Consider the following 22,581-nt stretch of genomic DNA (forward strand, 5'->3'; position numbering starts at 1 on the left):
ACATTTTCATCAGCAGTCCTTTTGATGAAATGCAGCATATTCAATTTGTGATTATTTAAAGAAGTGCTTATGGATAAATTTAGACATTTTCATTTCTCTTAGCACTGGGCATGATGGGTGGGACTGAAGCTGCCAGGGAAGGGTGATTATATTATATGCTATTTTTCTTTTTCATTTTGGTTTCAAACCAACTCTCAACTGTATTTGGGGATTCTGCGGTAGGAAAAAATAGAGTTTGCCAGCCCTATATAGGCTGGGCTGGTGTGTACGTTTCTGAGTGAGAATACACTGTGAGCTCATGAATGTGTGTACGCGGGTTGGGTGTGTATGTATGAGGGAGAGATAAAGAGGGCTGTAGATTTACAATATTAGTTTCCGCTTATTCTCAGTCAGTGGCTCCAGATTAAGGAAGTATCCGTTCTGTTGGGTGAGCGGGCTTGATCTGACTTTATAAACTGACAGATGAACACACTCCTACTTCAGCTGAAATTATTTTTAAGTTTAGTTGAAGCTGTGGCCCAGAGCAAATTCTATTCTGAATTGTAGACTCATTTTCATGGAGGAAAAACAAATCTCTTCCGCTTTATCTCTGGCAGACAATAAACTGCCTGAAAATAACATCAGAGACCTCAGAGGAGACTTCCTTTGATCCCTACAGAGGAAGGGAAAGCCTGATAAGATGGTTTGCTCAAAATGTGTCTACTTCAAGTGTTCATTATACTAGCTGCCAGTATTCATTGATTTATAAGTCCAGAACATTTAAAATAAAGAAAAAACACTATGGTTTGCCATTCACCTAATCAGAAGCAGTGACATCTCAATGAAACAACATGATTACAGAGAAGAATGAAAATCAAAACCAGACGCAAAATGGAAACCACAAAATATCGTTTACCAAGGCCATGTATTCTCTTCCCAACCATAAAACGAACCACAGCAATATTTTAACCGCTGACTTTGAATACATTGCCTGTGGAAGACCGTCCTTGTAATCATCAGGACAAAATGCACAAAATCACACTGACCTGGATCTTACGAGGAACAATGACTGGATCGTCTCCATGTGTAAATAATATCACATTCACTTAAGAGGTCACAACCGGAGGAATGTTTGGCCTCTGGACAGAACATCCAACAAAACAAAGCACTACAATACAGTACAGTACAATATCTAAGCTGAGATCTATAGTTACAGCATCCTTCTCCTTTCTATTGATGCTTTTATGCGTCATCTACTATTGGCTGTGTGAATGGTGTTAAAGTTTCGAAACCAGTTTTTGTAGAAAAACCCAGTCAGATCGCATCAGTAAGACACAAACTGTTTCTTTCAAATCTGAAAATATTTACACAGTGCCACATTTGCATCTGTGATTTGCACAGGATAAACATCTCTCCACTCCTTTGTGTGAGCGTAAAGTCCTGGAGGAAAAGCATCCATCATCATCTAAGCTTAACCCCATGACCCCACCCAAAAACACTTTCAAACGTTCTCTCCTTCCTCCCTCTCTTTGTACCGAACCAGCGGTCTTTCAAACTGAAACCTAACACTCATAATTATATGCGGGAAGATCTCTTTCCTGACAAATATAGTTCCCTGTGACCAAGTGTATACCCACCAACTGCTTTCAAAGCACTCGTGGAGTATTGGAAGGAGACAACCTGTTATATGACCGAGGCAGGCATGGGAATAAATGAAAGAGTTCAAGGAACATATGGAGGTTCTTCACTTTTTTTTTTTGCTGCACAGGGACTGAATAAGATCTTGATTTACATTACAGGTTTTTATATATAAGTCATTTGGTCTCTGGGTTTTTAAAGCACTACAAGCGCAAGACCAAAACCTAGTGAGCTGCCTATCTAGACAGCATTTTAAGTATGCTGGCTTCTAAGATCAATCCAACTGAAATTTCAATCAAATAAAAAGATATATATTTTTAAACATTAAATTAATGTTTTGTTTTGTTTTTTTGCTGTCTTACAGGGGAGCTATGCAGCAATGTACGAAGGCAGCTTACTAGTTTTGAGTGGATATTAAAAAACTGAATAACTTATATCCATGGTCCATGTCAGCAGAGGCAGCTGTAAGGTTACTTTTATAAAGTGCTGATTTGAAAAGGTTAATAATGAGGGGTAATAAGCTGCTGTAAATTACTGCTAAATGGCTCAAACCGGAAAAACAGAGCTGAGCTAAAGAGAGAAAATTAGCCCCCTGGCTGCGTCCAAAACAAAAAAAGAAATGCAAGGCAAGCATAAGAAAATCTGTGTTCAACCCACATCAAACAAAACCAAACCTTTAACCAGAACCAGAGCAGAGCTTCTTTCATCTGAATAACTCAATGTCTTAAAACAATTAGTCACTAATGAGCAACAATGGTGCATGTCCATTTGAGCCAGACACTCCTCAAAAGCTTTCATGCGGTTATTTATTGTGTTACACCCTGTCTACACCGGACATGCAACTATGGACATTCTCTGTGTAGACGGTGTTATTGTCAGATGCACCAGGGTGAAGGAGAAGTCTGTAGAGCAGCAGGTGGACACAGTGAATGCAGATGGAGGTGAGCAGGGTGCTGGCCTTGGCGTTCATCTCACACAGAAAATAATCATTTTTTCCATGCACGTGCCTAAACACACTATTTATTCATCGCATAGGCTATCTGAGCAGTGGTTCCCACTAGGCGGTCTCATTAAACTTCCAAAAGCTCCACAGGATGACTTTAATTAGTAAATAAATTATTATTAATATATTAACAAACACAATCCAACTTGTAATGTCATGTCTTGTATATATAGACCAACTGCTTTTTATTTCTTCCCCTTCCACACAGGAAGGAGATGACAATAAAAACCACTTGACTTGATCTAAATTAAAATGCATTTAATTATCACGGAGTTATCTTTATAGTTTTCATCCTTGGCGTGAACGGCCCTTTTAAGCAAAATCAGGTCAAAGGAAACATTTCTGTTGGACAGAGGAATAATCACATCGCCTGTGGTTTTGGGTTACCAGACCTGGGAGCACAGGGAGGACACGCATCTAGAGAAAGAAAACATCGCCCTTTAGCAGAACAGGTGGCCTTTGCTCAAAGAATCAGAAATGCAACTGTCAAACCACATGGAATAAGGACAAATATTGGCAAATCATCCAAGAAGAATGAATACCAAGTGCAGACTTGTGTCAAAAGATAGGACATGTTTTGCCTTATCTGGGAGCACATCTTTGAATGTTAAGTCATGATGGTGACCTCATGGATAATTGTTATATCTAGTAAACACATCAAAATTAAAGAAAGAACAACAAGTAAAGCAATGGTATTTTACATAGGTATTACACAATGTGTTTTGCAAAGACAGGAGTGTGAAAGTGAATACACTTGGAGAGAAGTGTTGACAGACCGCTTAAGGCTATATTGAACATAACAGTTTCGGTGTAGAAGACCAACCCAGAGGAACAAGAGGAAAGTTTGAGTCCAGCTGAGAAATCCTGCATTGATGTCATGCGTTTCAAGTATGGTTTACTTAAAGTTTACGAAGTATAAAGATTTACTCCACATTGACCAAAACATTCCGATGCGAGACCACACGCACAAATGAAACACTTTGGAGAATGAATTTCTAAACAAATATCTATTCTAAATATATATATAGAACAATCCGTATGCATAGAGTCTTATCCAAAACAGATGCAGTGACTTCAGGAGGGGAACTTACAGTAGAGTGAAGAGTCAATGTTGGCTCCATTCGTAAGTATTATTAGTCCTCAGGGCTCCTGTAGACACCCAGTGTGAATAAGCATGTCCATTCAGCCGCACGCTCTGTGAGTTCACAGGATGAAGCTGAAGTGAATGTGACTATCTTCTGAGTTCCAGCTCTATCCCTGCATTCAGACTGTCTGACTTTCCCTTCTGCGCTCTGTCCCTTTTCCCTCCTCCCGTCTCCTTTCACTCTGCGCTTCAGACAGATTCCTCCTCCCACTAACTCCGCTAGCAATAAATCCTCACTCTCTCAGACCTACCGAAAACAACTGTGATGTCATGGTGATTTGAGAGGAAACTCAAAATGTTTAAGTTTATGATTTGAGGCATGTTGTCTTTTTCACTCGCATAACGTTTTCTTAAGAGTTCTTATGACCTATAGGGAAAGCTCGGATAAAGTGTTTGACAGACAGAAATGTTCAAGGTGAGTTGTGTGGGTGTGAAAAGAGTCAGGTCAGTTTAAAATCAAGCAGGAATACAGTGAATTGAATTACTAAGAGTAGAACTAGACAATCTTCTCTGAGATTCTCATTAGTTAATAGTGGGCTGAAGAAAAAGTTTCTAAATTTGAACTCTCAACTTTGTCACATACATTATTGAGCATCACTTTCGCAAACCTTTGCGATTCCATCAGTGGATCTGCAGCGGTCGCTGACGCAACTCTCTAAACTGTCAGTAAAGGTGTCAGTAAAGGTGCAAGTTTTATCATGTGGCAAAAAAAGTCGTTCTCTCTATCATCAAAAGTGTAGAGATGAATGAAGCACAGCTCATGCAGAACTCACTTTCAAACCAGCAGCTTTCTGTTGGTCAATGTGGCAAATCCACGTGAACCCATTTCGAAATCTGCATGGGGGAATCTTTCACCCTCACGCGAAATTCCTAATTGCATGGATTCCTATTGAAATGACTGGATTTGAAACATTTACCGAACAACAGCACAAGTAAACGTACCTTAAAACTGGCACGCAACATAAAAAAAAAATATTGTTTAGAGTGTTGCGTCAGCTACAAATCAAGAAAAAAATTTCCCACATAGACTTATATAATAGCTAACAATAGCACACACTACACTTTTTACAATATGTAATGTAATGAGTGCATTAATTGAGCAACAAAGTATGTTTTCACATACCCATCCTCAACCTAAGCACAAGCTTCAATATTCAGCACAATTGTAACATCAAAAACTAACATAAACTCTTCTAAATCCTCACATAACAGAACACAAATTTCCTGTTTCACATTTTTCCCCAAAACACATTAAATTACATAATTAGTCATTTCAACATTTACTCACCCAATCCACTCACACCCAAAGCAAGCTACTAAAGCAAGGAACTAGAAATCCACTGCTCATTTAAATGCAACACAAAGCTGTCCAGCAGAGTTTAGCTCCAACTTGCCTCAAAACAGCTGAGTTTCTAGTATGCCTAGTAGTTAGACATTAATTAGCTGGTTCAGGTGTGTTTAAATGGGGTTGGAGCTGAACTCTGCAGGACAGTGGCTCAGGATCAGACACCCCTGTCTCACATTATAAAGACTCTGCAAAGATGATCCTGTTTCACTTAAGAAAGGAAGGTTCAATATTGGAACACTGGAACTACAATGTTCCTATATCAGTCACTCATATAGGTGGAACTATATTCTTTAAGCTATTTATCTGTTAATAGCTTTTTGGAAGAGAAATTGCCAGAAATCAGTACTGGATGGATTTTCTGCAATATTAAAAATGTACCATCATAGATATGATACAAACTTTCAGCTGTTGTAAATCGGCTGTAAATTCCAATTCCTTGGGAAATAAATCTACCATGTGCTATAAAACTATCAACAGCAACAACATCAAATTGTGTAGCATTTGATAATAGCTTTTATGATAAAGTCCTAACTGGTACCATTTCATAGTCCATCCTCCACTGCTGCTCTATACTACTAAGTAGTGTGCAATACATTTACATTTTTGCATTTGACAGACGCTTGTATCCAAAGCGGCTTACATTGCATTTCAAGGTGGTACACATTTTTTTTTTACATTCTTATTAGTGGTTTGCTTTCCCTGGGAATTGAACCCATGACCTTGGCATTGCCAATGCTCTACAGTTTGAGCTACAGGAAAGCATATAGCGATAGAGTTTCACATATTGGTCTACAACACAAACATTTTGTTTGTGCAAGACTCTACAACACACTTTATCAGTCAATAGAGGCAGTAACAGTAACAGTAACTGTCGTGTACTGGAAGCAGCATCAAGACTAGAGCTGCCAAAATACTCAACAGCTTAATCAAGAGCCTGACTCAGTCTTATGCCCGGTACACATTGTACGCTTTTGGGCTGTCCAAGACGGAAGATGACCAATCGTGGTGATTTCTGTGGTCGTTGCTCCTAAACGTTGGTCCTACATTGTACAGTGAGAGAGGTTCAGAGACGGCCGTTGTCACGCGCCCAAAGATAGCCTCTGATAATTTTCTGAGTGTCAGAAACTTAGCATGATCATCTCACAGTGTGTTTGCTGCTACGACCTACATCTACTGACTAACCAATAAAAATGCAACATGAAATGGCGTATTGATCAACGCAACATGCCGCTCAAACTTAAAACTACTTACCTAAAGCTCCATTTGCAAAATTAGCATGCCAAGTTGGCCTCTTTTCCCTAGCCATGATGACCATGTCCATATTCTCCTCTTTCGCTTGCTCCTTTTTTTTCCAGTGCACATAAAAAACACAATTGCCAAAGTGCGATTCATCTTACTTTATTTGTTTACCACCAGCGCATGCTGATGACGTTTAATTCTTCTATACTAACTTGCAGCCTACGAATCAATAGGTGTCATCATCATACCGTCTACATACACACCCAAGTTTATTAGATCCATGTCGAACAGTGTGATTTGTAATGACCTTATGAGATTGCCGAAATCCAATTTAGGCATTAGTGCTAAGAGAAATGCTGTCTGAGGGGTGGACGCTATCCAAACTCCCATTTACTTCATAAAACAGACTTCCTTGGTGTTCTAAAGTGTACTGTGGTGTACTTCCTTCTTTGCTGTTATCAGGTACAGATCTGACTGAGAGTTGCATTAAACACTGAATTTGTACAGAAGAGACTGCTGAAGCAAAGTTAAAATCCATCAATGAGTGAAATTAGATTGAACAAGAGAAAAAAAATGAAATGCAATCATATGGTCACTTGTTATGATATTTCAACACTGTAAAAGCCACATTTTCTGACATAAAAAAAAACAGGAGTTTGTTGCAGCTCCTTTAGTTTAGCACAAAACTGCTGAGTACATTGCTGAAATGAACTGAATGGCCTTTCATTTAGATGTTATCTAGCAGCAAAAAAACATGCTTAGACCAAGCATTTTCCATCCAAACAAGCCTCTCCATTTCACATCCCCTCCCTCTCGCTCTTGTTCTCCTGGTGAGCACCACAGTGACTGATGTTCTCATAACCACACTTTCCAGTCTGCCTGACCACCAGAGGGGCATTAGGTCCGTGAAAAAGTCTGCCTCGAGTTCCAGGAAAAGCCAAAGGGAAATCCTACTCCTCTCAGATTCCACACTTGGAGAGGTGACAAACCTATTCCAGCTTCAAACCTCAAGAAATTTGCTGGTTAAAATTCACATGACTCCATTAGTGGGCACAAAATAATATTTAAAGGTATGAAATGTACTCATCAGTCTCAGTCTACTGAGTACATAGTACTCAACCTCGCAACAGTTCCCCCAAAAACCAGAAATGGCCATCATTTGCTCACCCTTTTGTCATTCCAAACTGGTATGTTGTTGTTTTCTACAAACACATGAGAAAAACACCAAAAAGGCACCACAGAAATAGTTCATTTGACTTGTACCCTAGTAAAGTTAAAAACTTTGGGGTTAATAAGATAAAAAAAAGAAAAGAATGCTTTTATTCAACAAGGAAGCATGAAATTTATCAAAAGTGACAGTAAATATATGTTATGATGTTAAACAATTATTTAAAATAAATGCCGTTCTTTTGAACTGTCTATTCATCAAAGAATTCTGGAAAAAAAATGGTTTGCCATTATTAAATATTAAGCATATTAAGCCGATTTCAACATTGATAATAATAAGAAATGGTTCTTGAGCAGAAAATAAGCATATTAGAATGATTTCTGAAAGATCATGTGACACTGAAGACTGTAGAAATGATGTTGAAAATTCAGCTTTGCATCACAGGAATAAATTACATTTAAAAATATATTTAAACAGAAACCAGTTATTTTAAATTGTAATAATATTTTTGTTCAAGTAAATGCAGCATTGATGAGCATTTACTTCTTTCAAAGACATTAAAAAATCTTACCGACACCAAACTTTTGAACAGTAGTGTATTACTTCACACTGCATTTCTTCCTAGTTTTCTAAGGCCATATGATAGCTTTATTTGACAAACAGACTGAAATTTTGTTATTCCTAAAATGTTTGCTTTTCACTGTAGCCTTTAAATTAAATATTAAAATTAAGGTAGTGACAGATGGGAAGAGGGGATCTTCAGTGAATTAGAATTAAAAGGCTTTGTTCATCACACAAAGCTGTTGCATGACTTCAGAATCTTTTAATTTGTGAACAATAATAATAATAATAATGTAGTGAGGGTTGAAGCTCAAAGTAATGTGTGATTTCAGTCTGCCCAGCTATATAAAGGGTTCTTTACATTTGAGAGAGGATACTAATGGTACCATCACTGTCATGCAGTGTGCCAAGTGTTTATAATAGTTTCATGGTTATCCTCGTCTATTGAAAACAGAAAAAACATGATTGTGCTTGAGAATAATAGAGCATTACAAAGGCTACGTATTTAGAGAGATTTATTTTTTTAAGCAGGAATTGAAAACAGGATTGGAACATAATACAGACTGACTGACCTTCCTATGTACTGATAACAAAACAATTAGACACACCTATATCTCTGTTTTAATGCATCAGCACAGCAGCAAATACAAAACTATGATTTTACAGTATGATGCAGGCATAAACTGCTAAATCTTACCTCAAGGTCATTAAGTGAATGAGCCAGACTGAGACGTTTAGCTGGACCTGTTGGTTTTCGAACAGAGGAACGTCCCCTTGTGAGTGCCCAAAATAAAGATCCCTGAGAGGACAAACATTAACCAGAGTTAATTACAATTCAGTGTTTCATAAAAGTGAAATGCAAATGTGAATAACATTACAAGGGCTGGGTTAAAAATATATTGATTTCTTGATTTTAATCGATTCTCAATTCTCATTTTGAAGAACTGATATCGATTGTCATGAATAGATCTTTCAGTCTATGCTGTTTTCATTTGATGAATGATGAATTGATGAACAAAGCTTTGTAGCGCCTCCCCCCCAATTAATCACAATAAGCTTTGTGTTTTGTTATTTCTGATATGGAACGAATATTATATGAAAGTCTCAGCTGTCAAATTCTGTCAATTTTATTACGAAATTCAAACAATAAATACCATTTTGAGTTTTGACGTTTGGCAAGTTAAAGATCATCAGCAAGATCATCTCTTCTGCTTTATTACTAGTTGCAGCACAAATTAAACATGAATGAACATCAGAATGAATTTTGAATGATACAGTACAACTTACTGAAATCTGCATTATATCTCATGTAATCGCTCAATCAGTGTTTCAAGCGACGAAAGACGGCAATAAAACAGCTTGTAAACCATGACACGTCATTACATTTACCTTAGAAAAGCCATTCAAAACTCGCTAGAAATAATGAATTCTAGAGAGGAGCATTTTACTAAATGTATGCACTGTATTGCATATTCATTGTATTTTTACGTAACCTGTTCTTCAAATCCATCAATCCATCACTAAGACAGCCACCATTCAAATGTTTATATTTAGAAAAAAACAAACAAAAAAAACAATTAGGAAACATAATTAGGTCATTAAAATGTATCATTATAATGTTAATATAAACATTTTCTTATGTACAATTTAAACGTAAAAGTTCCTTCTAAAGGCTAGTTTATAGCATTAGTTAGAAGATATTTTTTTCAAGAGGAAATTTGCTATGTACTGTACCTGACAGGCCCTTAATAAAAAAAAATTATTATTAAAATGCATTTATAGGATTCTTTGATTTGTCTAACTTCTACCAAGTAACAAATTAATTTGCGTCTAATAATTAGCCTAAGTGATAGTGAATCTAAATGAACTGAATTGAAATCGAATTGCAAGCTTGTGAATCGAAATTGAATCGAATTGTGAAATTTGTGTCAGTGCCCAGCAGTAAACATTAATGTGTGTCTTACCATAAAGTGGCATTAAATAATATTAATTTACAATTGGTTACAATGCTCTTTTTATCATTTGTATTACTTAAAAATAATTTGTAGTCTAATAAGAATTTTTCCCAAAAAATTATTATCATAAACAACATTTAGGTTAACGCCACTAAAAATTCTAAATAAAAACAAATTTTTCATTTACTTTCACAAAATAAAAGTAAAATATTTATTATACTACTGCAACACCAGAGACATTAAAATTGGTTAAAAAAAATTATTATGTAAATTATCAAATCAAATGTTTAGCTGAATTTAAATATTAATACTCTTGTGTTCCATCTAAAAAATTTCCAACTAAATTGTAGGCTTTAAAATTAAATCGAAAGGACATGTCAGAGAGAGACAGATGACCCAGCAATAAATCATCTCAGTGAAAGGAAGGAAATAATTTTCCTATGTTCCTTTACGTGGCTGACAAATTGTTGCTAGGTGACTCCCATAAAGCTAAAGCTGATCCATCCGGAGTAATCATATTGAACTGCACTAATCAACCCAATAGCTCCATCTGCTGTGCCTGTTACTTGCAGCACCATCTGTTCCTTGAACCATTGTATTAAGCCCTCTAACTTAGCATGGTGTCAATAAACCTGCCATAAGACTGACCGATGGGCAGACAGCAAAGATTGTCTACGATCTACTTGAGAGAAGAAAAACTAGTAGAAAAGTCAAAAACAATAGTGGGCAATCAGTAGAAAGATTATTACATTGTTGTATTGTATTGTGAAGTTATTTTAGTGCTTACAAGTATCACTATTACAATACTTAAAGGGATAGTTCACCCAACCATTACTTACTCACCCTCATGTTGTTCCAAACACTAGATATTCAATCATCTTCAGAACACAAATGAAGATCTTTTTGATGAAATCTGAGAGCTTTCTGTCCCTCCATTGACAGCTTCACAACGACCATTTTGACTCTTCAAAAAGCTCGTAAAGAGATTGTAAAACTAATCCATATGAATTGAGTGGTTCAGTCCAAATTTTATGAAGAGACACGATCGCTTTATATGATGAAGAAAGAGATTGAATTTAGGCTCAGATTTCATTAAAAAGATCTTCATTTGTGTTCCGAAGGTTTGTAACAACATGAGGGTGAGTAATTAATAACAAAAGTTTCATTTTTTGGGTGAACTAACCCTTTAAGATTAATGCTAGTTTTAAAGGGTTAGTTCACCCAAAAATGAAAATTCTGTCAGTAATTACTCACCCTCATGTTGTTCCAACCGCGTAAGACCTTCGTTCATCTTCGGAACACAAATTAAGATATTTTTGATGAAATCTGAGTGCTGGGTCACTTCTCCGTAGGCTGCTAGGTGGCCCAAACTTGCTGGCCCAGAAAAGTTATTAAAGAGATCGTTAATATAGTCCAAGTGACTACAGTGGTTCAATCTTTAGTATATCAAGCGACGAGAATACTTTTTGTGCGCAAAAACAAACAAAAATAACGACTTTATTCCACTATTAATTTCCTTCTCTCTGGACCTCTAGTTGGTTCGCGTAGTGTTTTTGCGCAGCGCGTCTGTGTTACACGTCACCACGTAGGCTCACTATTGGCCGACGCTTGTAATGTGTGTGATGCATGATGACGTATAACACAGACGCGCAGCGCAAAAACACTACGAGGCCCAGAGAGAAGGAAATGAATAGTGGAATAAAGTCGTTATTTTTGTTTGTTTTTGCGTACAAAAAGTATTCTCGTCGCTTGATATACTTAAGATTGAACCACTGTAGTCACTTGGACTATATTAACGATCTCTTTAATAACTTTTCTGGGCCAGCAAGTTTGGGCCACCTAGCAGCCTATGGAGAAGTGACCCAGCACTCAGATTTCATCAAAAATATCTTAATTTGTGTTCCGAAGATGAACGAAGGTCTTACGCGGTTGGAACAACATGAGGGTGAGTAATTACTGACAGAATTTTCATTTGTGGGTGAACTAACCCTTTAATATTCATTCATACTTAAGGTTTATGCTACTTTTAAACGACCACCTATCAACGACCTAGAAAACTTTAGCAAATCACACTTTAGTTTTTATATACAGTGTAATAATAAAACAAATTCAAAGATAAAGTCATCAGAGATTTTCTTTCTGACCTTGTTTTCTCCGTCCTTCTGCTTGGCTGCGCTACTGAAGAACCTGGTCGTCAGCTCAAGCTCTGAGGTGAAGTTCATTCTCTGAGGATGTTTGAGATCTTCAAGTGGTTTGTATCTGAGAGTTGGAATTTGTTCCATAGCAGGCGGCAGGGTGCTACTTTTACTTTTGGGCTCATCGCTGTCCCTATCCAACAAGCATTCAATGCTGTTAGGACGAGACTTCTGCCAGCGAGCTTTTAAGCCAATTGACGGTCTGCGTTGACTGGTTCTCTGTTTAGTTGGCAAGTTGGATTGCATACTAAGAGGAAGAGGAGTAAAAGCTGAACCATCCACCATGGCTGAGACACCTGATTGAGTCGCAGGTTGAGCAGCTCCTGTTAGCGGTTCAGACAAAAGGCACCTGCACTCTGGTTTGAGGAGTGCGCTGTTCCTGTGCTGGGAATAATACGGTGGTGGATTGGGAATGTTTGGAGATGTGAAGCTACACTGGCCAGTGAGACTGTCTCTATCCTCTGGAGAAGCAATTCCGATCCCGCTGTCGCTGCCGCTGTTCCGTGGGTTTTTTTGTCCTTCGTCTGGATTTTCGCTGTCGAGTTTCACTCTCAGTTTTTCAATATAGTCTCCCATGTCAGTATAGAGGACGGACACGAAGTGTGAAATCGAGTGCGGAGTTTGAGGAAACTCCAAACAGCCTTGAGTGTCTGGATCTGGAGTGCAGGGAATCCCAAAGTGCCTCATGATACTTTGGTGCTCCTTGTGGTTGTAAAGCTCTGGATCTATGAAAAAGACATGGCATAGTGTCTTCAGGGTGCTCGTCTGTGTCACAACGTCAATATTTTTGGTTGAATCAACCGAAACAAGGCCAAAGAACCTGTTGTCTTCCGTGCAAATGATGCAAAGTGCCAGGTTCTCCGCTGGGTAAGATGCCAGAACGACGTCTCGGTCATCACAAAGCTGAATGCAGTTGCATTTGACCCTCATCATGACCAATGAATGGGTCTTCTGCTCAATACCAATCTGACTGATGCATTCACGAATGGCTTGCAATGCCTCCTCCTCAGGTTGTGACGTTTCTAGCTCCAGTTCCATGGAGTTGATGTATCCCACAATCATTGAAACGTTTAGGATGCTCGAGTCAGATACAAAGTCGTTCTGACTCTGAAGGTCTGAAAACACAGAGTCCTCGCTCACGACTCGAGATGTGTCGTCCTGTGAGAGACTATCAGTGTGGCTTTTGGATCTATGCTGCTGCAACCAATAAGACATATCTGGTTCAGACAAAGGTCTTTGTTTTTTCTGCTTGTCTTGATTGGCGGTGCCCTGATCGGAAATCTCAAAGACGGTGTCAAAACTTCCAACTGACTGAAGCATTGGCTCCCGCATGTCCATGCTGTTGAGATTAGCAGAGAAGGGGTCCTTTTTTCCAGGATTGAGCCATGGCAGTTTACTCTTACTCTGACAACCCAGCTCCTCGTCGCTGGAGCAGGAGGCCATGGGCGGCCTGCCAACAGATGTGACCAGCAAACACAGTGACCGTGATGACGTACCGATTAGCTTCACCACAACTTCATGTGATGCCTCAGACACATCTGTATCATTCACACGCAAGATGCGGTCCCCAGGTCGCAATCCGACACTGTACGCCGGACTTCCTTTTATTATTCCTTGCAGAATACATGGTGCTTGGCCGGCAATTGTAAATCCGTAGCCAGCTCTGCCACGCTCCATCTCCACCCTGCGAACCGCCGGGCTGGTGGGACGGTCCAAAAGTCTCATTGTCGTCTCAGCTGGCTTCAAAACTCTCATTTCGGTGATGGAATTCACAATATTAGCACTTTGTACAGGTATATCAGTTTCGTTCAGATACAATTCCAACCATGAACAATCATCTTGGTGCACTGCTAAGGGTCAGACCTGTGGGGAGTAATGTGACTGAGGTTAGAACACATGAGACTTGTCAATGAAGAGTTATTAGAAACACAATATATATGTACAACAATATAGGCCTATTTACAACAAGAATACAGCATGGCCTAAAGGGAGACTATTTTTAATACATCTGTCTCCTTGTATTCTATTATTGGGAGTGTAAACTGTAAAGAGTTAATGAAAGGTGAAAAACCTTTGATATTTATGCCATACAGTATATATATATATGTGTGTGTGTGTGTGTGTGTGTGTGTGTGTGTGTGTGTGTGTGTGTGTGTGTGTGTGTGTGTGTGTGTGTGTGTGTGTGTGTGTGTGTTGCTATTCAATTATTTTAAACTATTATCTACGAGAAAATTAACTGTTTCTTCATTTTGAGCATCAGTTTATCAACTCGTATAAATTGAGACTGCATGTGTGTGCACCTATACAAGGTTTTTATGTAACTTATGATAATTTACAAATATTTTTTAAATATGTAACGTTAGTATTATATTTTATTATATAAACAATGTTATATAAAACATAATAGTTCAAATATTTGTACAAATTGTTTTTCTTTTCTTTATGTCACAATGCAGGACTAACTGTTACTTCAGTAACGTTAAACAAAAAGTTTTAAAGGTTATTAAAAATATGACTAGTAATATATTATTGATATATTGTATCTGTCTGTTCTTTCATCAAAGTGTCATTCACGTTTATCATTACACTTAATAAAATATTTGGAAACATGTTAATGATAAACGTGAATGACACTTTGATAAAAGAACAGACAGATAAAAGTTACAAGAGTAAGTTATCTAATTCTACACAGCTCTCGGATGTAACGTAACTTAACATGCCTAACACTTTTCATTCACGGTAACTGTTGCATGTAAACAAACTTGTGTTTCAAGCGCACCTCTTTCACTTACCGTTCACATATCTGTTAAAAACAAATGTTTACACCGGCGCTTACCTGTTTTTAATACCAATGTTTGTCTTCGTTTATTTCGGAACTCCGTTCGCGCGACGTGCTTAAACCACTGCCATTCACTATTGTTGGGAATACAAAGCGTCATTCTCTTGTCTCTATGGCACCGTAACGTTTGCGAAATGATATCAGCTCTCTCATTGGTCAACAGACACGTCAATCATGTTCGATATTCAAATATATACGGCCCTCTCATTGGCAGTTGGAAAACCCATGCAGTATTTGCTTTAATGATTATGCTTTAATGTTTGCGGTCTACTAGTGTATACGGGTGCTGGTCACTGAGTGCACTTAATACGATTATTTTGACGGTAGGAATGAACGTACATGTATTAAACTGCATACATTGACATATAAAGTATAAAAAACAGCATTATTATTGCATGTAAACTATGGCAAGATTACAAACGGCGATCTCAAAGTTGCATTCAGGCGATGAAATCTTCCTTAACTACTGTCATTTGACATATAGACGCGTAAAATACAAGTTTACAGCTGCAGTGCATTTTTTAAATGTTGGTTTCTATTCATGGCACCACACCCAGGCCGCTAAGCACTAACGCCTTTCCTCTTATCAACAGGGACCTTTTATGAACGCCTGACAGGTCAATTCATCACAGACGAAGAAGAGAGTTGTTGTTGAAATTTATTTTTGTTCTCCGTTTGCATAACCTAATGTTACATGCTCAATTTGGAGCACAGCAGAAAGGATTATCTATCTTGTCTTCACATTAAGAAGATGAATTAAAGAGCATGTGGTGGTGCATTAACCATTATAATGTTTGGGTGCCAGTCAGGTTCAATCTATCTGGCCACTTTTAGGAGTGTATAAGGTAAAGCGACAAACAATGACATCCTAGATGATTCAAAAAGTAGGTTTAAAAAAAAAAATCTAGTTTAAAATGCATGTGCCAGGTTCTTAAAAAGGTACAAATTTTTAAGTAAAGATAATGCAATTGTAGGTGTATGGTATGCTACTCTAAACTCTGACTTTGATTTGGCAGATAATAAAAATGCGTGTGTGTGAATGTTTATTCCAAACTACTAAAGCCAACATTTATTCATTTTTCAAGAATTTCCTTTTCGCAATCTTTGAATGGTTGGACCACCTAGACATTTTTGACAAAAAAAAAAACATGAATGTATTTAAGTCATTTTATGTTCATTGCAATTTTATTTGATTTTTGTAGGCTATATTTGAACAGATCTAAGCTAAACATGAGTGTCATATTTTTGACCGATACGCATATAAACTGCTATACCAAAACAAATGCATTCTGTAACATTTACTAGCATGTTACATTTTGCTAAATTGTGCGAAGCTGTAAATGTGTATGGTAACATCAATCTTTAATAGTACAAACTAAGCTTCCATTTTGAATCCTTGTCAACTTATCCAGTTTCTATTATCACCAACCATTTGGTGTTATATGTCTACCATATTTGACATGGAGTTTACTGAAACACTGTGTCCTCTTATAGTATGCATTAAAGAGATAGTTCACCCTAAAATGAAAATTAAATCATACATTACTCACCCTGGTGTTGTTTTAATGCCGTATTCTACTTTTAGTGGTCCATAAAAGAAAGAAGGGCATACAGCATTAGAACAACACCAGGGCGAGTAATGTACGACTTAATTTTCATTTGAGGGTGAACTATCCCTTTAAAAGAGGTCTGAAATCCTTTTGATTGTGTGTATTTTCTGGCTGATAGTTACGGTGGCCCAGTAGTGCACAACACAACGAAATTTAAAAAGCAAATATAAGTTCACAACACAACTAAATTAAGCCACAACACTACGAAATGAATCCACAACACAACAAAATAAAGCCGCGACACAACGGAAATGCTCCCGACCACTAGAGGGCTCTCGGAGCGTGGTAAAGTTAGTTTTCCTTGCCATTGTTCTCTAGATTCAGCAGTCTAAAAAATATATCAACACCACAAATAGTTTTAACAGTATTTAGCTAACCATTGTATACCTTTGTATATATAATTCATGTAGGTGATTTTGAAGTAATATTTTATGTCGATATATACAATGGTTACATACTGTTAAAACTAATCGTGGTATTGATATATTAAGACTGCCGACTCTATAGAACAATGGAAAGGAAAACTAACTTTACCGCGCTTTGAGAGCCCTCTAGTGGTCGGGAGCATTTTCGTTGTGTTGCGGCTTTATTTCGTTGTGTTGTACATTTTCCGTTGTGTTGCGGATTCATTTCGTTGTGTTGTCGCATGTGGCCAACTTCTCACATGTTGCCATTACTTTGCCACTCGGAGTCAAAGCATCAGTGTCTGGGTGATTATTGTAGAAATTTCAAATGTGATGATTATTTGCATATGCCAGCCACAGTGGCAGATCCTGGCATAGCCAATAGACAGCCACCTATAGGGCGGCAATGCGCTGAGGGACGGCATGGGGCACCGCCCACGCATGCAGCTTTCAGAGCTTTTCAGCTTTCTTCTCATTTTTTTGTAGTTCATTTAAAGCAGTTTCTATGTTTGATTTCACCTAGGGAACAAAATAAGCCAGAACCGCTATACAGCCAGCCAGTGCACAAGAGAGTACCCACACTTTTTTCCACTTCAAGCACTGATTACATAACAATCAACTTTAATCTTGTGAGATTTTGAGAACATTTTGATTCAGATAGTTTGAATAAGGTGTGGATTAACAGTAATTTCTTCACAAATCTGCTTGTGTAGGTTACATCTGTCAACATTTCTGAATAACATATTCATTGTAGAAGACTTAACAGCGCTTAAACAGGTCTAAGATGTACCGCTAACTAGTTGGTTATAGCTTTTATACTTATCATAGCAACGCCTCCTCGGCAAAGACAAAAAATAAAGGTCCTTAATCCGTATCTGAGGTCCTGTCACTCAGGCGTGGGCGTTCCTAAACTCTTTGCGACCGGTGGGTTGGGCCAGGAAGGGGCAGGCTGAGCAGGAATCATCTTCTCCAAGAGGTTCATCATTCGCTCCTGAAGCTGGAGGCTCTGCACCTGCAGGAAGTTTTGCTGATGCATAACGCGGCGAACTTCGTGACATGCCTCCTCAACGGCGTGGCTTATCCTGCGTTGTTCCTGCAGCATTGCATCCATGACACGCAGCTTCTTTCGGCGCAGTGACACATTTGACAACCTCCGCCTCTTACGTGGTTGTGACCTGCAGATGGACAGCCATGCAGTTATAGCTCCATGATTATGATTCTGAAATGGATCTGTGATCTGATCAAACATGTTACCTTGTTTCAAAAGAACTTCCAGAGTTGTCTGTTAGGACTTCATCCTCATCATTGATGTCTCTCTCCTCTGAGGAACCAGTGTACTCTGGTAGAAACCCACTTGGCGGAGCTGATGGGGGCACAGAAGACTCGATTTGAGAGGTGGAGGGGCCAGACGTCGAGAGGCTCGGTGGGCTCATGTGGGCATGCTCTGGTACCTTTGACAAGATCCTCTCAATGGATTTGTAGTACGGCCAATCAGGTATAGCATTCCCACCATTTGCTGTGTACTTCAGCTTCCTGTTAGAAAAGGATGTTAAACCATTGTTTTGCAGAGTACTTAAAATCGAAACAAAAGTTGCGATAGTCTTTTCTTCCCTATATTGTGACATAGATATCTGAGGGAAACAGCTTCTTTAACAGGAAAAAATGTATGACGGAACTTGGTTTTGTCCATCGGGAATTTATTTGATGATTGAAAGGTTGTGGTTTGCTATTGCTTTGATCACATGTGAGTGGCTGTCCTGGTCTCGCTCTAGTAAACGCCATCAAAGAAGAGATGTTATAATAATAAATACTGCTATATTCCATAAAAATAAATAATTGTTTATTTTGGTTTCATGGTGACTTTAAAGGCACAATATATAGGATTTAAAAATATATATATATATCCAAAAACGACTAAAACAATGTTGTATATTATGTTGACTTGTATACTTATATTATCCCAAATGTTTCCAACAATGTTTAAATCCAGAGAAATTAGCTTTTTTAACCAGTGTAACGGCCCGTGTCAATATGTCGCCTGTCAATGACGTCATATCCGCCTTACCCTCGATATCTGGTTTCACTTCCTTACAAACCATGGAAACAAAGACTTTAATATATTACCGGCGAGCAACTGTTTGGAAACCTTTATCGACAGAAAACTAATCATTGTTATAGCTCAAAACAGTTAGTCTTATTGTTTAAATCTCTTGTTTTCTTAATTTACTGCAAGTAACATGTTTGTACCATGCCTCTGAGACAACACTATTTTATCACGTGGCTAACATTTGTAGCAATAGTACACATTTTCTTCACCATACAATATAGTTTAAAATTAATTGCATTCCATTTAGCTACACAAGTTATCCAGCTTTTATTAATATGATATTCTAATATCAATCGAGCTTACATTTGTGTATTTTGATGTACACAAATGTATTTTTAGTTTGATTGTTTTGACTAAAACAGCACTGCGTTATTTTTTTTAATAAATTTTTTTTATATATTTTTTGCGTTATTTTTTTAAATTATTTTTATTTCAATTCCACTGTATGAGTAGCAATTCAGCACTTGCAGCTGTTTCATTAGAATGAAATAAAATAATGTGAATTTAAGTGATCAAATGTAACAAAGTTCAGGGTAGAAAGAGGTGTTAAATGTAACTTTAATCATAAAATAAACATAAACAATAAAACAAAAGCATATAAGCATAATAAAAACAGCAACGCAAAATGTCCCAGGCTCTTTGCCTCGCCCTGCTTCATACCACAGTAACGTTAATAAAACTTTAATACATTAGCTCATCCATGAACATGATTTCTGCCTGAATCCCATCAGATTGTTTTGTGGAGGTGAAGACAACAACTCCCATGATTCACTCATTCTCTACACTCATTCACAGCATCAAGCTACGGCTTTGTTATTATTTTGAATAAGCGACCTCTAGCGGCGAAACTTACATACTGTGCCTTTAAGCTACTTCATATTGTCTTAAAAAGTGTATTAGCTTAAGAGAATGAATCAGAAATGTTAAGTCAGTTATTACTACACTATTCTGGACTAAACTTGGATGTTTGGATAAAGATATAGGCGAAGATAATTGGTGGGAATTTGTGAGGCTATTGGTTAAACTTAACCATTTTAAAAGCTCTATTATGCAGTTTTAAACACTTACCCAGTTGTTTAGTGTACAATAATAGTTGAATTCTGTATTAAATGGCTAGTAATGAAGCTCACAAAATGGTCAAAAGTCATTACTATTCCTAACCCTTAATAAACTGAATGAAATATAAATTAACAGCATCATATATTACATCTCTCTAATCTAACTGAGCATGCAATACTTGTACATGGTTTCTAGAAACCGAAAGTATATTGCTTGTGGCGGACTCTAATTTTCGTCATCACCACAGTCCTCTTTTGTTCGTTTGAAGCCCGATATTTTTTAGTCCGCGCAGAGACGAGCGAGTGAACTCTAGGTAGTGCGCATGCGCCGAACGCGTGCAACCAACCTCGCAGCCAGTGGCGTTCACTTTGAAAGACTTGCGAAGTCTGAGCGTTTATCCAGAGTAAATTTACCTGGACATTTATCTTACAGTAAATTTAAAATGTCTACAGCTTACTAAGTTGTAAGAGTAGACACTTGTAAACAGATTATTGAAAATAATTTTTAAAAGTCTTTTAAAGTCTTTTTAAAGACAGACTGACTGACTGACATATATATATATATATATATAAATATATATATATATATATATATATATATATATATATATATATATATATATATATAAGATAGATAGATATATAGAGTGTATTTACTTGCCTGAATTGGAAAGTCATGTTGGTAATCTTCATCTTAATCTCCTCCCTGTGTCGCTGTTCGCCAGTTAATTCATAAAGTTGCTTAGCCATTGTCTCGTAGATCTTAGCATTGCGCTTAGCCTTCTTTAGCTCTGCCACATACTCTTCCCAAATGTACACAAGAGCTTTCATCTCGGAATCCGTCCAGTTACGAGCCCTCCTGTGCTTCTCGCTCGAGCCCGGCACAGTGTAACTAAAGCAGAGGTCCTCGGAGGCCATTTTATGAACAGATAAGATATCTTTCGTTCAGGTTTAGAATTTAAGCTTGGTTCTCTCTCAGTGCAGTCTGTTTTCCAGGCCTTACTTTGCTTTCTCAAGCATGTGCTTGTGTGTGCTAGAGACAGGCCTTTGCTGCCCTTCCCCCCATGCTTAGTTAAGAGGCCTCAAAATGGAACCTCGAGGGCTGGATCAATCGCTTTAAAAGCTTTTAAAGAGGGAAGTTCGTCAGCATGATGTCAAGTTACCCTGGCAACAGTCTGCTAAGGCCCTCCTCTTCTAGCCAAACCCTTCCCCTTCTCCTCTACTCTTTTGTCTCTGTCACTCTGCAGCAAAAAGCTTTTAGCTGAAAGCCAACAAAAGTGGGTCGGGCAGGCAGAAAATCTGCATGTGAAATACGACTCCTCTGGGGACTGGAAAACGGCAGAGTGTGCTGTTGCCAAGGCAACCGCTCTATCCCCAGACCACTTAGTCTGAGCGTTTATGAGCTTAAAAGCTTTTAATAGAGAAGAAGCTCGACTAATGTTGCAGAGAAAGTGCATTTGCACCTAATATAATGCCTTTAAAACTACATGGTAATTGATGTATTGAAACAAAAATGATGTTGTATACATGTCAGACACGAAAGCAAGCGATCAGACTGATTTGGCTTTAAACTCAGTCGCAGGGCTCTAAAAAGGTTTTGGAAACATGCACATAAATATCGCATGCTTGTTACTGCGTGGAACTAGTTTAGGTTAAAGTAATTACTCCTCTGGCCCTGTGCCCTTTTTACCACAGTACATTTGCCTCCAAATACTTCCCCCTCTCCGACCCCATGAGTGTTTCAGATTATGTCCTCTATCACTGACAACAGGGGGTCTCGGACAGGACATTGGGGGTAGTGCTTTTGGGGGGAGGGGGTGTATCTTGTACATTCTTTGACAGATTAACAGCTGAGATGACACACGGTGCATGTGCTTCTTTATGGCTAACTCAGTGTTAACCGCATTATGTGCTTCGCCCATCTGTCTAGACGCATCACCTTCACATTCGACTTCACTCTGTTTTGAGAGATTCCTGACCGAGATGAGCACAAATCTACAATAAGGCCTAGGCAAGCTCGACTTCATAATCATTCAGTATTCTGAGTTTAAGAAAATATGCTAGAAATGTTATGTACTGTTCTGTACAAGTTACTAGAAAGCGGGGTGGACGATAGTTGATATAATGTTGATATTTGAACATTTGGATAGATAGATAGATAGATAGATAGATAGATAGATAGATAGATAGATAGATAGATAGATAGATAGAGAACGACAGAGACAGACGATAGACAGATAGACGATAGATAGAATAGATAGATAGAACGATAGATAGAACGATAGATAGATAGAACAGACAGATAGATCGACAGACAGACAGATAGATAGAAA

General features: G+C 38.0%; 2 protein-coding genes across 4 annotated transcripts in view; both read right to left on the reverse strand.

The window, feature by feature from the left end:
- Nucleotides 1-15,193, reverse strand: part of rgs12a (regulator of G protein signaling 12a) — a 38,425-nt gene extending 23,232 nt beyond the window's left edge. For both annotated transcript variants that reach the window (XM_082155547.1, XM_082155546.1), the window contains exons 1-3: nucleotides 15,067-15,193; nucleotides 12,180-14,093; nucleotides 8,778-8,879 (exon numbers count right to left, since the gene is read on the reverse strand). In XM_082155547.1, coding sequence (XP_082011673.1) covers nucleotides 8,778-8,879; nucleotides 12,180-13,985 — 1,908 coding nt within the window. In that variant the 5' untranslated portion in view covers nucleotides 13,986-14,093; nucleotides 15,067-15,193. The remainder of the gene's footprint in view (nucleotides 1-8,777; nucleotides 8,880-12,179; nucleotides 14,094-15,066) is intronic.
- Nucleotides 15,194-16,236: 1,043 nt separating this feature from the next.
- Nucleotides 16,237-21,349, reverse strand: msantd1 (Myb/SANT-like DNA-binding domain containing 1). 2 transcript variants are annotated; one of them, XM_082161224.1, is made up of 3 exons: nucleotides 20,910-21,349; nucleotides 18,338-18,616; nucleotides 16,237-18,258 (listed from the first exon to the last, which is right to left on the reverse strand). In XM_082161224.1, the coding sequence occupies exons 1-3, from the start codon at nucleotides 21,164-21,166 to the stop codon at nucleotides 17,970-17,972; spliced, it is 825 nt and encodes a 274-aa protein (XP_082017350.1). In that variant the 5' UTR covers nucleotides 21,167-21,349; the 3' UTR covers nucleotides 16,237-17,969. The 2 variants fall into 2 exon arrangements, with proteins under 2 accessions (XP_082017350.1, XP_082017349.1); XM_082161223.1 differs by having other exon boundaries at nucleotides 18,338-18,612; nucleotides 20,906-21,349.
- Between the last annotated feature and the right edge of the window lie 1,232 nt (nucleotides 21,350-22,581).

This window comes from Leuciscus leuciscus, assembly GCF_965113295.1.
Source record: "Leuciscus leuciscus genome assembly, chromosome: 2".
NCBI classification, from domain to species: domain Eukaryota; kingdom Metazoa; phylum Chordata; class Actinopteri; order Cypriniformes; family Leuciscidae; genus Leuciscus; species Leuciscus leuciscus.

What these genes read in the sequence shown, in the direction of transcription:
- msantd1 (XM_082161224.1), bottom strand. Translation starts at nt 21,166, where the DNA reads ATGGCCTCCGAGGACCTCTGCTTTAGTTACACTGTGCCGGGCTCGAGC. An exon ending in AACATGACTTTCCAATTCAG is followed by an intron (nt 18,617 to 20,909) that starts GCAAGTAAATAC and finishes CTTTTCTAACAG; the next exon opens with GAAGCTGAAGTACACAGCAA. An exon ending in GGAAGTTCTTTTGAAACAAG is followed by an intron (nt 18,259 to 18,337) that starts GTAACATGTTTG and finishes GTCCATCTGCAG; the next exon opens with GTCACAACCACGTAAGAGGC.